The sequence below is a fragment of the Calidris pugnax genome, unplaced genomic scaffold (genome assembly GCF_001431845.1).
Source record: "Calidris pugnax isolate Ruff unplaced genomic scaffold, ASM143184v1 scaffold51, whole genome shotgun sequence".
Taxonomy (NCBI): domain Eukaryota; kingdom Metazoa; phylum Chordata; class Aves; order Charadriiformes; family Scolopacidae; genus Calidris; species Calidris pugnax.
Genome location: NW_015090797.1, coordinates 4,684,766 through 4,702,115, shown reverse-complemented (window position 1 = coordinate 4,702,115; position 17,350 = coordinate 4,684,766). Strand labels below are relative to the sequence as shown.

The following is a 17,350-nucleotide window of genomic DNA, read 5'->3' as shown; positions in this document are numbered from 1 at the left end:
GAGCAACAGGCCTCCCGAGCAAACTTTGGCAGAGCAGCCATGGACCCGTGTGCTGCTGAATGGAGCTCCCTGGTGCCTTCAGAAAATTCTGGATGCTTTCAGTCACCTAGTTCAGTGCTGATGCAGCCGAGGGGCCAACTTCCCAGACCTAAAGACCATTTATTTTATTATTTTATTTTTTAAAACTTCTTGACATTTTTATTTTTGTATTTTTATTTTGTTTCCTTTTGCAAACGTAGCTACTGTATTTCTTCCCGTATGAGCCTATTCTCCTTGTGGGGAGCAGAACGTAGCTTGACTAACCAAGGGACAAAGAGGAAAACAGCCTTTGCCTATAAATTAGTTTCCACTGTCTCCTTTGTTCCCCAAAGACCACAGGCTGATTGTAGGTTAGGAAGAAATACAGCAGTTTGGGATTAGGCACGGATAAAACAGAGTTATCCTCATGAGCTGTTGATATGTCATCATATATTACAATCCTGCGGATATGAATTTGGACTGGGCTTGCGGAGGCAAAGTTCAACAGATCTGGCAAATAATTTACAGTGTAAAACGATCGTCTTTATTGAGGAACGTCCCCACATTGACAGGGGAATTAGGGCAAACAAACCCTGGTGATTTATAGGTTACCACAGCAGTCAGCAGCCAAGGGGGAGGCAGCAGGCTGGGGTTTTATCTGCTTCCCGAGACACTGAGACATGTGGTCAGTAGATGGAGGATACTTCTGATGTGCTCCTACCGCTTTCCTTCCAACTGACCCCACCCTGGTGTAATTAATTGGCCGGTTAGCAATGTCGTTAGCAACATTGTGAACAGGTGGGGTCATTTCAGCTGTGCTGAGCTGCCAGGGACATGCTCTGTGGTGGCTGGCTACAGGGCATCTGCTGGAAAGGGCTGCCACCACGGGCCAGCAGGACACCCTGTGGAGGACCACCAGCACCACGGGCACAAAAGGCACAACCAGGCATTGTCTCCCGACTGTCTTTGCCAGGCTTGGAGGTATTTCAGCAGGGCACAAACTTGTTGCTTGAAGTAAGAGCCCTTGCTTTGCAAATCCGTGCTCTTTTAGGTTAGCAACCTGTTGTAATTACCAACACCTGATATGGAAAGACACCTTAAAGGTGTAATTGGAAAACCAAAGACTTCATGTCCTTCTGCAATAGAAGACAACATGTGACTATGTCTGAAAATGCACCTCTTCCATGGTCTTGCTCCTTCCAAGGACCGAGAGAGAAACACACCAGGTAAGAAAAATTACACTCTTAGAGACAGTTTGGGGTCCTGAGGACCAGAGTCCCCTCATAGGTCTGTACCAGGTGCCTCGTCAGGCCCCTGTTGTCTCTGCTTATGGTGATTTTCATTGCTGTTAAGTGGAAGCAGGTGGAGATGTTTGTCAGCAGAACTGCATTTTCAGGTTGTGAAGCTGCTAAAGATACAGAGGATTAAGAAAGGAAGAAACTGCTTGGGCTACCGAAAGCAGGTGCTGCTTGGTACCATGCTTAGAGTGGTGGAAGAAGTTCTCTCGCACAGGGTGGAGGAGTCTGTGGGTCAATCAAGGACTTCTTGCTGTTCTATGGGGACATATGTTCCTTCCCTACGGAAGAAACCCCACTGCTTCCAAAACCCAAAAATAAGCCACAAATATGATGCTCCACAAATTACTTTTAAAAATCTTTTTAATGAAGAAATAATTCCATTCCAAAATATAGACACACAATTAAATAGTTTAATCACTTCAAAATATAACATGTCCCCAGTAGGTTCCAACACACACACACAAAACAATACTTAACAGCAATACAAAAAAACCCATACAATAGCAGTTCTGTTACAATACCAATGAATACCGTGACATCTTTAGTGTCTCTGTATCTGTCTCAAGTGGTGTCAAGTACAGTAGTTTTAAAAATGTCTTACAGTTAGTAGCCTCAAGATGTAACTCTTCATACTTTTTTTCTTTTTTTTTTTTTTTTTTTTTTTCAAAGGTAAAAATGCCCTTTTGTCTTCAGGACACAGTGGAGTGCTTGTTGTTCACAGCTCCGTCTGCTGAATTGATTTTTCTTTTTTTTTTTTTTTTTTTTGGTTCAAAGGTAAAAATGCCCTTTTGTCTTCAGGACACAGTGGAGTGCTTGTTGTTCACAGCTCCGTCTGCTGAATTGAACCAACGTGATTAGAGCAACCCGAGGTTGCAATATTTACAAGGTCTATCTACAGTAATTGCCAAGAACCAATAAGGATGGGAGAAGATGACTGAAAGTAAAGGTGGACACACTTATGATAAATTATGATGCAACAATTTGGCTCATGCATATAAGAAAATACATATTATATCACAACAAAGGCCACACACCTTTTTATGCAGTTTAGTTAACATTACTACTTACAGACAACCCATTCTCCACCTTCGCTTTGGACATTCAAGGACCCTATACATCTTCACATCCCTGTCTCCTGATTCCAAACCACTGGTTTCCCTCCAGTGACAGTAAAACCACCCGGAGTTTTGACTGCTGTGGTGGGCCATTGGTAGTTAAGAAAAGGCCCATGCCAGGGACCTCTTCTGTAACTGTTTGCTTCAATGACCGCAAACCACAACCAAAATAATATTCAACAAGCAGACAAAGACCAGCTGGGCGAAAACGCAGCCAGCTCAACAGTTGGAAAATGCTTAAAATAGATATTTGGCAAGCCAAGTAAGAGGTGCTTCATCTCAGAGCTCCAGGGCATACGGGACCCAGCGCTCTGCTTGGGATCACCTTGTTGACACCAGCCCGAGAGAAAGGCGCTTGACCCATCAACTCTTTTCCTAACTCCTAGTCCGGAAGCCCTTGCAATGGATTTATTCTATTGCATCTATTTTAAGCATAGTAATAATGAGCACACAGACATTAAAATGATGGGAGGGATCTGTTACTCTGGGTACAGTTAAACACGACATGGGTTGAATTAGTCAGCCATTGCATGTAGCTGTGTTCTAGCTTGTTTTATCTCTGTTCAGGAAATGCTTGCCTGGAATCCTGAGCTGACAGCAACATCTACAGCTTCTCTGGAGTAGCTTTAAACATGGAGTGCTAGGCACTAGTGGAGGCTCACCCATTCCTGAGAGGAGGTTGGAGGAGGGGGCATCGGGGGATGCGGTGCCCGCCTTGCCAGGACAGCACATACCCCTGGAGCAGGGACCAGCGACTGCAAGAATGGAAAGCTTACATGAAGATATCTGGATGCCTTAGTGTACATTTGGATGCCTGAGACCGAGCCCAGGTAGGCAAGGAGATGCGGACGAGAGATCTGCATAATGCAATATGGAAGTGAAAAATGGCAGCAGCTCTTTCATACAGATACTCGTTCCCTAACACACAGTGCCCAGGGAAACAGCCACGAGCCTAGAGAGTGCATGCAAACAAGTGGACTTACTGGGTCGAGCTACATTGCAACCTCACGTAAACACGGCAGCGCACACCCACGTCACCATGAAAGCCAGGACAGACAAACCACGTCAACCTGCTGTAGATGGGAACCTCACCGCTTGCTGTAGGCAAACTGTGCTGGTGGGAAACATCTGCATGAAATGCTACCGTTTTGGGGGGCTGTTAAGCAGTGTCACTTAGGTCAGCCAGAGACTGGAAGCCGTAGTAGTGTATTAGGGCAGTAAAATGACATGAGCACGGAGGTGGTCCCAAGCCACTGCTGTATGGCCAACGTGTAGCATCGTGCCCTGTTACTGCCTGGCTTCTGGTCTGGCTGTTCCTGGCCTGGCTCCTGCTTCTCTGCAGGGCAGTGCTACGTGGTCATCTTTATTTCCAAGCAAGATGCCGTGGGGAGGACGTTCCAGCTAGTTTGTGTCAGTCCCCGCTCGGGAGTATCTGCAGGTTTGGAGTCACAGCAGAGCAAGGGCTTTTCAGCCAGCAATCTTGCTGCCTCATCCAAAATGGCCAGGTTAAGTCCTGAAATGCCTTTATATTTGAAAAATACTAAACCGGACAAAACTCCAATTCTGTAACTGTATGCCTGTCCTTCCAAAAAATACCCACCGCTTTTCTTGTGCTTTTCACTGATAGCTATTCCTCCATCCAGCTCCCAAAGAGTCTCACTACACATTTCCAAGAGTGCATGCAGAACATCTGGTGGCTGGCTAAGGCAATACACATTCGGAAATCAAAAGAAAAACAGTTGCAAGCGCACTTTAAGCCTGTACATTTAAAGCTGAAGGCCTCGAAAATAACATAATGGATGGGGGGGGAGGGGGGGACAAGGGGAGGAAGAGGAAGGGCAGAGAGATGGAAAAGAGCCGGTTTGTTGAACACATGCTTACTAAAGCTAAAACATCAATGAAACAATACCATGGAGGATTATACGTAACATCAGTCAGTTCAGGGATCTTATGGCACCTGTGGTTTATAAACAGCTTTAGCAACGAGTATTTCAAAACATAGTTCACAGTTTTAAGAAGATCTGTGCTGATTTAAAAACTAGATTCTATATCATTTGAATGTCACCTTTTGTATATGATATCTATTTGGAAAAAAAATATTTACACTAACTTCTATGGCTGATTTGTTAGATTATTTTGAAAGAAACATTCCTAAGTTACACATTAGACCTAAATTAGAGAAGTTTTTTATATTATATTATTATTAATTATATTATTATTATTTTAGTACATTTTGTATAAGTCTTAATTTAAAGACTTGCAAACAAATTGCAAATATAGTCAGGTACTTTGTTTTTTGGGCTACTAGATATATACACTCAGGAGTATAATCATTCAGTGTTAAATGCATAATTGTAGCTTTTTATTTCTTCCATGGAAAAAATGTACAGTGTATAGTAAACGGATCTACTAAAATCTCAAAGTATTCAGAAATCAAATTTCTATCTATAAACAGTATTGTCATTGTAAACTGAACAGGTTCAATATCATGTGCAAAGGGTTTACGTGAGTTATTAATACCGCCATCCTTTGTAACAGCAGTACGTATGTCAGTCTGTTTTCTTCACTGGTAATGAGCCATGTTACAGAAGATGTAGCTAATATAAGTTAGCTTTAAACAAAAGTCTTGTTGTCAAAAACACACATCTACAAACTACAACTCTTAGAACAAAAGTACTGTGCTACAGTCCTCAGAACTTAGTTATGTGATTTTTTTGTCAAGAGACGCTGCACCTCTTGGTTCCACTCTTCTGTGAAGTTTGCAGCCGAGTTTTCTTCATCGTCTGTCCGAAAGCAGCTCTCCTCATCATCAGTTCTTACGTAGCTTTCGTTGTCTGTCTGACTGCAGCTTGCCTGTTGAGAAATGTTTAGGGAAGGTTTTTAAAAGCAGTGCTGGTTTAAGATGCTGCACCCACACAGGCAGGGCGAGTAAAGCCTGTGCCTGCTGCTTTACTGAGAGAATAAAACAAAAGGAAGAGCCGGTCAGTTCCTGTGGTTATCTCTGAAAAAGTTAAAAAAGTGAAAAAGCCATTCTACCTGGGTGAGCCATGGGCATTGGAGCTGTAAACAGAAACTTCCAGGGCACGTGGGAAGCTGGAAACTCTTCTTACCCTGGGTGAGAAGGCTGTTTCCTGCTCTGCTGTGGGACCCCGGGGTGACTCAGTCTGCACTGACACAGATTTGCAGATGTCCCCACTTTCCCTTCCATTTTACCCTTTCAGGTTGCTCTATTAATAGATTATTGGTATTGAAACCATTGATTATTCCCCCTGAGCACAGTGTCCAGCCACTCAGTTAAAAGTCACTCACCATCAGGAGCCTCCCCTCACATGTAAATGTCTCACCCTCGGTTTACGTGCCTGGATATGTTTTCCTGTGTCTAAAAATAAATTTAGTAACTTAAAAGGATCCTTCTGGGCGCTGTTGCTCATGAATAGCCTAACCTGCTGGTGCACCAGTTTCTCCTTGGTGCTCCTCTGTATCCTGAAGCATCAGTATCTTAAATTCCTATATCACAAGGCATAGAAGTTTTAGATGACAATGGAAAATGCTTGATAGACAGCTGCTGCTCTTTCTCAGAACTACATCGGGATCTACAGTCTGGTAATATCCCAAACTTCTGCCTTTGGCATATTTATCACAAAAGCACTGTTTACACACTTGACCTTTTCAAAGTTAAGGAGCTCATCCTTTTCCTCTTGAACTAGGTTTCTTTTCTAGACAGAAAACCAACTCACATTGCATGAGATCTGACAATAATGGCATAAAAGACCAAGTCCCACTGACATGAATTCTTTTCTACTCATTTCAAGGCATAAAGCTGGTCTAACAAGATGAAATATGAAATGCAAATTACTTCAGTAAAAAAGAGTTAAATTAAAGCTGATGAATGAAGAAAGGTCAGGTAGTTTAGCTTGCTGCTTCTCCTTCCTGACACCATTTGATTGTATTAATTATTCAAACACAAATGCTTCCATCCGATTCCTTAATACCTAAGCCTGCCAAATGGTATGATGATCTTAATTTAGTATCTCCTTGTATCAGGCAGTTAGAGAAGACCTAGCATTAATATCTTGCTGATAAATGGGAAGGAAACCTGCACTGCAAGTCTAATGAGAGGTTCACGAAAAATTCTTGAGGTACATTTTAAATATTTTTAAAAAATCAGACATGTATCTGCACTGCTTGAGTCTGCAAACTAATTTGGAAATCTTAGCAAAGGAATGCTTTGCTCTTCACAAGTCAGTCAAAAAATGCAAATGAAAGGGATGGAAGAGGTCAGTTCTCAGCTGCCTAAGACTGATTTTTATTGAATCAATTTCAGGGTTATGTAAATATAGGTACATCTCATATTTCTTGATGGTATCATTATAAACCACAAGAGCAAGATAAGAGTGGCTTGTGAAACACTGGATGCATTAAGATGCATTGATAGCACTGCCAAGTATTTGGATTTGTTTCGAACATTCTGGATAATTACCTCTCCTTGGTGGAGTGCAGAGAGGTTATTCTAAATTCTCTTGAGGCTTCTCTCTGTTCCACAGCCAGCTCTGGGATAGAGAGATTTTCATACAAGATATAATGAGTACTGATGAACCTCGGAGCTCTAAATTAATGGCAGCATTTTGGAAATGCCAGAATTAATTCCAAGTTAAGAGTTATATCATTTGTCATGTTATGAAACTGTTTCTTGACCTTTTTTGTAATTTAATCCACAGGTTCTTTTCTGTGGCTTATCATTCAGCAATTTTCAAAAAACATCTCTATCACTTGTGTAATTTTAGAATTAAATTCACAGAGCTAAAGCTGCTTCTTCCCAGATAACTTGGTCACAGTTCCTTTACTGCTTTTTTACACCTACATGCTAAGAAGAAAAACGAATGCTTCAGAAGAAAATATGAAAAGGAAAACCAAAATATAGCTGAGGGAATGTAGCAGACATTTCTGAAAATTACTGTGCTGGCAGCCTGCTGTTATTATCAAATGGAATGGTCCACATAATGATGATTTTTATGTATTTGTTCAACAAAAAACCCCCAAACCACAAACAAACCAAAAAAGAGATGCCAAATCATTTGGTTGTGCTGGTAGAGTATGACTTCTGGATGCGGGAGTTCATCTAGTGCCTGTATCCTACTTCTTCACCACTGCATTGCTGACTTGAGAGGAAGAGGCAGAAGAAACTGGGCTTGCTGAGGATGGGCAGAGGTGGCAAGACGGGATCAGTTAGTAGCTATTTGAGGGGTAGTTACAAGGACAACAACGCCAAAATGTTCTTGGTAGGGCTGGAGGACACAAAAAGGACAAAAAGACAACCTGCGTTTTGGGAGGTTCAGGTTGGACATTAAGGGAAAAAAAAAACCATGAGGGCAGCACTGCACGAGAGGGGGATGCCCAGAGAGGTGGTGAAATCTCCATCTGTGGAGGTTTTCAAGTCTTTGCTAGACAGAGCCATGGCTGACATGGTCTTGTGTTGGATCTAGACCTGCATCAGGCAGGACCAGATGACCTCCTGGGGGCCCAATCAGCCAATGCACCTGCACCACTGTGATCTCCTGAGCTTTTGGCATGAAGCCCACACCACAAATGAACCAAGGTGCATCAGCTTTAAAAGCACCCAGTCAAATCTGACTAGGAGTTTGGGGTCCTACAGTCAAAGGGAGGCCTAGGCACAGCTGGGAAAGGTGACCTCTGGCAGTGGGCACAGCAGACCTGAAACCCACACATCCATTAACTGTGGGCTAGTAACCTGGCTATGGATCCTGTGTCCCACCTTTCCCAAACAGTAAATGGCCAGGTCCATGTTGCAAAGGGCTAAAAACGTCAGTGGCCGGTGGAATGCACATTAGCTCTAAAATCTTATTTCCTTCCCAGAAAAAACAAAAAGAAAAACAGAGATGCAGGGCAGTTGTGTCTTCACAGCTCTTAAAGGCTTTGTCTGTGACCTTCAGCTTAACCAACAGCCCTTCTCACAGCGGCACGCCGGGCAGGCAGGACTGATCACATCACCTCCCTTGGCCCATGGGTTTCATCACCTGGCATTTGGCAATATTCCTTATCTCTGCTGGTAAACATGACAGACTTTGGAGAAAAAGGAAAAAGCTGAGAAAAACATGAAAGAATTACTCAACAAGACTTTGGTCCCGGAAAAACAGCCAAGTTGGATAAATAATAATTTAACAATGCATTCATATAAGAAAGTCGAAGAGATTTGGGGTTTTTGTGTTTGAAAAATTTCCACCTGTTCCAATATAAACCATTCAGTCACTTTCGCAATGGAAAATGTCAGCCCTGGCCACCCAAAGTGCCAGACCCTGCAATTTGTGTGATAAGGTTTAGAGCAAGTGAAAGGGTTTGGAGTGGGAATGGAATTCAGTCTTCAACTTAAATTATTATATATTTTTGTCAACATGGAGAAAATGTGATCACAGTTAAAAAATAGAGAACAAAATCTGTAATAAGATTCCTCTCTGCACTCCCTCTTAATGGATGCTTCGGTCTGATTTTTATTAGGTTTTCACACCTCCTTTTCTGTTATAATAATGCATATAAATGAATTGGACATGACCAACTGCAATGTTGCTCTGCCACAGCACCAAGAAAGCATTGCTTTAGAAAACCTAGGAAACTCTACAACTTGTGAGAACATGACCACTGCACGAGTTGACAGCTCTTCATTGAAAATGACAACTTTTTAATCACTTTCAGAGATAGAGGCTTTCTGCTCCCATTGGCCATCCTTGGCAAAAAAGCAACTGCTGTCAGGGGGTAAAGACAAAATAAGATGCACGTTCATCTAATTTCAAGATCTGCCTAGAGCCTGCTGAAAACAAGCTCAAATTCACCCTGTTACTCTATTAAAAATAAAGCAACTGGTATTAAAGTACATTTAATATAAAAAGTAAACTGAAAAGATGATTAAATTATGTTTTATGTATTACTGGAACCACTTTGTCTCTTGGGAGTTTGTTATACTAGATGTTATTTCCAAATCAATTCTAGAGAATGGTACATAACCCTTTTTAAAATGCAAATGCAAATAGAATGCAAAAAGCCTTAATCAAATGAGATCAACACCACTTGTCCATGACCAAGGAATGAGGAAATGAACAAAACTCTGTGCCTGGCTATCAGTGGCAGTATCACTCATAAGAAGCTACAGTAAGTTTCTATAAGAAGTTTCTATTTTTTCCCACCTTTTTTAAAATAAGCACGACTACAATACAATATGGCCAACTAGGGAATGTAATACTGACTGTATTTGTATCATCATTGATTGAATAATACTATCCTCAAAGCAAAGGTCTTGATGCAACAGCTAAGCTTCAAGTAAGTACCCAATGTAAACAGCAAAAGCTCTTTAGACCTTGTGACCGGTATGAACAATTTTTGGATTTAATTTTCCAAGGCTATGAAATATTAGTACCAAATGAAACACACAAGATACTTTAATCTTCCATATTCACAAAAGAGTGAATCTTGAGAAGACTAAGACACACCTAACATGTACAGATGTATTTATTGCAATCTACCATAATACACAGTTTGCTTTTGGCGGATACAGGTAAAGTGCCAAGTTCACTGATCTTTGTTGCTAATTTCTAGAGGGCCAGGCTTTTACCACTGGTGGGGAGTGTTTCAGTCTTTGGTACTGGCTGAAGTGCTCCCCTGGGAGCTAAAGAGAGTTTCAGTATGGAATTAACCAGAGCGTAGTGCTTAAAAAATTTTCTTTTTGACAGGGTTTCAAAAGGTTTCAAAAGCTTCTAGGAGATGAGATAGTAGCTCAGTCTCAGGTCTCTGCTAATTTGAGACAGGATATATATTTTCAAGAACGCAAGGTTTCCCCACATCACTACATTATTGCTGCTTCCTAACAAATGCAGAAACTTTAAATGGGGTTGATCGAGCTTTATGATTCCAATTAATAGGATTTTTTATAGTGCAAATGGTTTGTTTAAATGCAGCTACCCTTTAAAGTCATAGTTACTTGTAACTGTAATTAAATTCAGTTATATATAACATTTCCACTACATACATAGTTATACTCACACACACTATTGTTGAAAGATCTATTTAGCTTTTCTGATCTATAACTGATGACTGCAACAAAACAGAAGAATAAAACGAGTTTTTCTGTTGAGGAAATTCTACAAAGCTCATGTTTTTAATAAGGCTACTGAGAAAATGAATGTAACCTGAGGGGCAATGTTAGGAGAATTTTTATGAGCAGTGATTTGGTGTTTATAGTACTCTGGGTACTGCTGTTTATTTGCTTTTCACATCCATTTATTCTCCTTTAGCTGGTGGAGACACTGAGACAGATGCTTGAGAAATACCTAACAGCTCTTAACACTGAAGACTGGCAGCTGCTTTCACAAGGGCCACACTTTGACATCCAAATTCAGCTGTTATCAGGGTCAAATTTTGCCATCAAAACTGCCAGGAGGTCTAGCATAAAGCATGGCATACAAAATCTGGCAAGGTGAATTCCTGCTAAAGTTGGCACAGGCCAGTTCACTGGTTTTGCTGATGTGAAGATGACCCTGCTCCCAACCTGAAGTGCCCATCTGATAATTGACTTTTGGTTGCCTTTAGTTCTGGCTTTGAGGAAGAGGCTCAGCTTGCAGACCAGAGTCAGACCTCTATTTTGATTTCTCCTCCCCTTCTGTTACCTCATGGTTCAGTGTCACAGCAGGATGGACAGCCCTGTCTCACTGCCACCTTCACAGCAGGGCACCCTGCTCTCCTAGGAAGTCAAAAATGCAGAGTCCACAGCTTCAGATGAGGCAAGAAGGAAATGCATGGTCTCCCATTTCCTGGGCAAAAGTTCAGAATAACAGGCTACTTCATAAAAATAGCTGTTGTCTGTGTTCCTGAATAAAAACACAATTGCTGAACTTGGCGTTAAACTCAGTGCTGCAACTGTGAGGTTGGCACGTGTAAGGAACATGACCTGAATATGGGCCAGCGGGAAATTTGTAGACCTTCTTGCCTTCTCTCTGAATTGCCAGACTCCAGCTGGTGGCCGAGTACCTTGCACTTTGGATTGGGGCATTTTAAACTTCCACAGCACACCTGAGGACACCTCTATGGTTAAGCAGCTGGTGGATTGCTTTCTTTAATGTTTGCCTAACTCCTCTTTCACACACTAGAGTAGATGTTCTGATCTCACCAGAAATTATTTCAGTGATCCTAGGAAGACCAAAGCATTGTAAGGAAGAGAACTCCTGAAATGCTATCTTATTCCTTATTTTCTGGATAAGGTTTCTCTGAACTAATATATTTGTCATCATCCCCAGGGACAAAAAGCCCATGTTCTCACTCTTATGGTCAGCAAAGGAAGACGATAAAAAGGGTGGTGGCTTAGCAGGAATCTTCAGGACTAGGCCCATATTTCAAACAGATTATTGGAAATTATTTAGAGGCATTCCTAGGCATCCTAACACATGTTAAAAGAAGATAGAAATGGCATCTTCACATACACTCAGGCAGCACAAGGTGCATTGCAACTGAAACACACATTGTGAGGATTCATTCCAAACATTCTTCTAAGCTATAATGATACTTACTTGAGAGGAGAGAGAGAAGGATATTGCACTCAACTTTGCAAACTGACCTGTAGATAACAAAGGATAGAAAACAAGAAGATGACAAATTAAGCCAGTGAGCAGCCAGGCAGTGTATTATTCTGAAGAAAGCCATGCACAAGCCTAGAAATAAAGGGAGAAATTATGGACCCTGAAAATAAACCCAACGAAAAGTGTCTTACACAACACATCCAGCAAAAGACTGTAACAAGAACACAACTGGTAGCAGATGTGGGAGGATAAGCACTGTTAGCATTTACACTTGTGCACTAAATGTGTTTTTTCCTGGTACAGATACTTGTTATTTACAACATGCTTCAAAAAACAGAGCGAAAGAAGTGTCTTTTGAGGTCCCCTGTCCTAGATTTCCTTGTGTATCTTGGGTTTTCTGCTCATACTTTAATACTAATTTAGAGTTTAGCTTGAAAATCTTTCTTGGAGACAAGGTGACACGAATAACAGGAGTGGGTTTTGACCAACCATCTTCCATGCTACACCACATCTACACGTTTTTTAAAATGTGCTACTTTTACACGAAGTGAGACATTTAATAACATAAAAATGGTTACCATATTGTTACTGAGGTTATCATACTGTAACCTTAGTAGGAGTTCCTCCTCGCAGATTTTTTCAGCTGACAACTGCATTAACGATATCTACAGCCACCAGCTTTTTTTGGCTATCCAGATGAATGCAGTGTACATGTGAGTACAAATAGTAAAACAGCCTGTAATAAATTCCAATGGTTGGATGCAACATGAGAATAGTTGACCTGGCCAGTGTTCAATAGGATACCCTAAACAGAAATTTCCCCATTTTCCTTTGTTTTGGTAAGTAGAAAGTTAGTTGTGTCTTCATCTTGTGTCTTTATCTCAGTGATACTAGTAGAAAAAGGAATAAAATAGCAAAATATCACAAATTAACTGCAAAGTACAGAGAATGAGCCAAAGCCAAAGTATACATCTCAGGATCAATACATGACACTATCCAACCATCTCCTAATCATCCTAGTGGTTCCTACTAAATTAATACATATTCTCACTTGCTTTAAACATGTTCCCTAATGGAAAGAGCATCACCCATACTGGGAAGGACGTTGCATGCTTTGGGTCTGTGGTTATCTACTAAAAATAGTTTCTACTTACAAGTCCCTACTGTCAAATCATTGCCATGGAAAGAGCATCACCCATACTGGGAAGGATGTTGCATGCTCTGGGTCTGTGGTTATCTATCTACTAAAAATAATTTCTACTTACAAGTCACTACTGTCAAATCATTGCTTGATAGGACCTGACAATCTCATGGACAGTAAAGTACATCATGAAATTTCTTTTGGAAAAATGGTATTAAACAGAACTTGCCTAGAATGAGGACTTTCTGTTCCCTTAGTGAATATATTTTTGAAAGAAAAAAGCCTTTCTCTTTTTCTGTTTGTTTTTTTTTCTTTTTTTTTTCCACCCAGTGGAAACAAATGATCTAGAACAATGAGGAACAAAGTTCACCTGGGAGTAGTGTTAACTGACCTAAATTCAGAAGGAGTTTTATTCTGACATCGATGGGGAGATTTCCTCCCCTTCTTCTGGGAATGTTGTCGGAAGACAGTAGAAAAGCTCTGTTTTGACTGAAGCAAGAGTAACACCCAGTTCCATTAAGCCACGTGTAATTTCTACACAATGAATACCCTTATTTTGCAGTGCCTGTGCATATTCAACTTTGTGCATGTAAAAAAAACCTTTGCAATGTGTGACTGTTGCCATATATTGCACTTCCATACTGTAATCAAAGGACAGTCACATTGGTCTATCGTTCTTTCTGGAGAAAACGGAATTTTTACCAGCAATAATAACATTTATTATTTGATGCTTGACAGCTGTCACCATTGAGGTACTCCTCAATGATTTTTAATCTAATTGAGTACTACAATTACTTTTCATTACATCAGCATTAGCTGCTCATCCTGTTCAGAAGTTAAAAGGCTGTCATTTTTGCCATTTCCTATCATTTTGGATAAAAAACTGTGATAAAAAAACCCCATGTCATCCGCTGTTGCCTTAGTAAATAGTCTGTAATAATTTTGCTCCTGTCATCATGTCCTTAAAGACCTTTGCAATGAAATGACTTTTGGCAGGCTACCATAGGTGTGTAGCAGAACTAGGTAAACAATTAAAAAAAAAAAAAAGTTGCTCACATCAACCTCAAAACTACCTGCAGTTTTGATATGAGTCAATAAAATTTTACAAGACTAACTTATCCTAGCAGCTTTACAGAAAAGAAGACCAAAAGAGCAGCCATTATTCATTAGATGATGAGCCTGTCGGTTCCAGATTCTGGTCTCCAAGGTGACTGGCAATGGACACTAAACTACCAGAAACATGTCTAGATCTTGTTAGCGCCCACCAATCAGCAGTCTAAAGAATTCCTGCTCAGAAGGTGCTTTTGAACCTCATTTCCACACATCTGATCTCTCAGTACCTGCTGAATCCCTTTTTTTTTAGCCCACTTATACTTTTGGTCGTGGTTACATTCTGTAGTGCCAAGTTCGAAATTTTAATTGATTACCATGCAGGAAAATAGTTATTTTTGCTTGCTTCAGCTCTGCTCCCAAATAACTGAACAGAGTATGCCCTCCTACTAACGTTACTACCAACATTATAAGTAATTAATTTTATATTAGGATGATTGAAGTCAAAATAACTTAAGAACTGGCAATAGTACGCTACACTAGGTAGAAGTGGAGACCATTACACAGACAGGATGGGATATCTGCAGAATTCCGGCTCCCTCCTGCCAAATTTTCTTTACTCAAATTCTTAAACAAATGCCCTTTGAAAAGTTCCTTAGGGGGTGTTTAATGACAAACCCCCAGGCTTCTCTGTACTAGATGCTTATTGAATACTTGGTCCTCTGGGATCCAATTCATTTTGGACCCTTTCCCTCCAGACTCTGACAATAACACACAGATTGCACTTGAGCTTCAGTTCACACTGGAGAAACCATTATGAATGTTTTTCGCTGCTGGAGAAAAAAAAATAATCCAAATATAGCCAGAACTCAGCTTGACACCACCAGCCAGCCTCTGTGGTACGGGGGAATGAGGTCTAAGTGACTTGGTAGACACCGGCAGAGAACAAGCTCAGAGGCAGTTCTGTCCCACCTGGTGCCCTGGTAAGCTTAAGGACTACTGTTGTGTGCCTCAGGCAGTGTGGTCTTCCTGGAGATGCACAAAGGCCAGATGCATGCTTGCTTGTGGAAGAGACCAGCAGCAGTTTTTGGAATGTGGCTGCTCTAGTAAGGGAGAATAGAACATGCCCCAGGGCCCAGGACAGGTTAAGAAGGGCACTGGGCAGCTGTGGCACATTATTGTTTCTCACTTATGGAGATGCATGGGTAGCTCCTGTCCTCCCACCTGGTATGCCTCATCCTGCAGCTTCTGCTTCAGGTACTCCTCCATTTTCAGTTCGTTCTCCAGCTGGCGGACAGAGTCATTCTCGTAATTTTCATCATCTGCTCTGACATAGGGGTCTCCATCTTCTGTAACCCTAAAGACAATTATTAATAAATAGCCTCCTGAGATGAATGACATTCAGAGTCAATAAGATTTCCCCTCATTGTAAGCTATGAGGAGAACCTGATTTTTTAGTCAGTGGAAAACACTTCTGCTATTTCCCCTTTCCAGTGATCTGGTATTGATGAAGTAGATCAAAGGGCATATTCTGCTGAAGGCATTTTGGGGGAATGGATATTTCCCCATGGAAACGAGTAGCAAAAGTTATCAATAACTTTATACACAGAGGTTGAACTAAAAATAACTGGAAAGATGCCCATTTTCTTTGACAGGAAGATTCACATTCTAAAATTAAATCAGTTTGTTGATCAATTGAGTTGGTCAATAAAAAGCACTCTTTCCATTTAACAGCTTCTCTTTTTCCAGTGGGCTCCAGCGGGCCCCTCAGTCTGGATAAGCAGGGAATGGGACTGCAGGGCATATTTGGGAGCATAGCTGTCCCACAGCCTCCACACTGCCCGAGTGTACCAGACTGGATGTGAGACAGCCCACTCCTGAGGGCACCCTGAGTTCTGGCCTTTACTGTATACACAGCTCACTACTATCTAACCATGAAGCTGTGCTCACTTGGATTTAGGCATTTTATTTTTTGGTAATCAAATAGTTGAGAGGGAGTGAAAATATTACATGATGCATATTGTTTTCATAGAATCACAAAATCATAGAATTGTCTAGGTTGGAAGGGAACTTTAAGATCATCTAGTCCAACCATCGACCTACCTCTGATAAAAAATAAAACAAAACCATCACTAAACCATGTCACTAAGCGCTATATCAACCTGTCTTTTGAACACCTCCAGGGATGGTGCCTCAACCACTTCCCTGGGCAGCCCATTCCAATGCTTAATAGCCCTTTCAGTGTAAAAATTTTTCCTTTTTCAACAGAAAAATACTGAGATTAGGAAGGCGAATCGAGCAGGTACCCACATGTCACTGCGGATGGAGCCGGTGGCAGCAGCGCTGTGGATGTACCCTGGCTTGCGGGCATGGATCTGCGCGAGGAAAGCCTTCTCAGATGTTGGGGATGGAACGAGGTCATCAAAATGAGTCCGTCCAAATTCAGAATCCACATTGCTTTCTGTCTCGCTGCCCACTTCTGGGAAGCAAAAGGTGACACACGGTTCCATTTAACTTTCACAAGAGTAAGTAGACTTGCCTACTTCTGTAAGCCTTTCTCTGCCTTTCCAGCTTAGAGTGCCACCTCCTCATAGTGAATAACAGTATATTATTCTACATATATCTGCAGAGCTAATTGTTTTCTTCTTGTGGTGGGACAGAAGAGCGAAGCTTTTACTTATCTGGGTTACTAGGTACAGTATTTTTATGAGAATACCACAGACTGCATTTTACAACAGGTCCTATAGGTTCTATAGTGAACGAAATTTCTAAAGAGTGAAATCCTGCTCCTCGTGGAATCACAAACAAACGTCTCAAAGTTTTCACTTTATCCAGCTGCACCTCTATGTCCATAGCTTTCAGAACTGCTGTATTCCTGAAGCTGTTATTTTTTCTGAAAGCATAAAAAGCTTTGAAGATACATTACACTGCTGTTTTGTTGGTTTGTATTTTCCTACCTCCCGTTTTTTCAAAAATATATGAAATGTCACCGTAGTGATTATCTACCCTCGTTAGCCCCACTCACCAGAATTTAGTTCTTTTACCAAAGAAGACATGGTGTTGGTGATTGAATCTGCTGCCACCAGCAAATCATTTCTTAAGTTTCGTCTTGCACCTGAAGCAAGAGACAGACAAAACACAGTGTTAATA

At 41.2% G+C, this 17,350-nt stretch overlaps 1 protein-coding gene across 26 annotated transcripts in view; it reads right to left on the bottom strand.

Moving 5' to 3' along the window:
- Nucleotides 1–2,055: 2,055 nt before the first annotated feature.
- Nucleotides 2,056–17,350, bottom strand: part of DTNA (dystrobrevin alpha) — a 190,657-nt gene continuing 175,362 nt past the window's right edge. For 24 of the 26 annotated variants that reach the window (XM_014936932.1, XM_014936941.1, XM_014936934.1 and 21 more), the window contains 4 exons: nucleotides 17,226–17,315; nucleotides 16,511–16,679; nucleotides 15,425–15,557; nucleotides 2,056–5,284 (listed from right to left, as the gene is read on the bottom strand). In XM_014936932.1, the coding sequence (XP_014792418.1) occupies nucleotides 5,129–5,284; nucleotides 15,425–15,557; nucleotides 16,511–16,679; nucleotides 17,226–17,315 (548 nt within the window). In that variant the 3' untranslated portion in view covers nucleotides 2,056–5,128. Of the gene's footprint in view, nucleotides 5,285–12,000; nucleotides 12,048–15,424; nucleotides 15,558–16,510; nucleotides 16,680–17,225; nucleotides 17,316–17,350 lie in introns of all 26 variants that reach the window. The other 2 variants (XM_014936944.1, XM_014936945.1) reach the window with 1 other exon arrangement.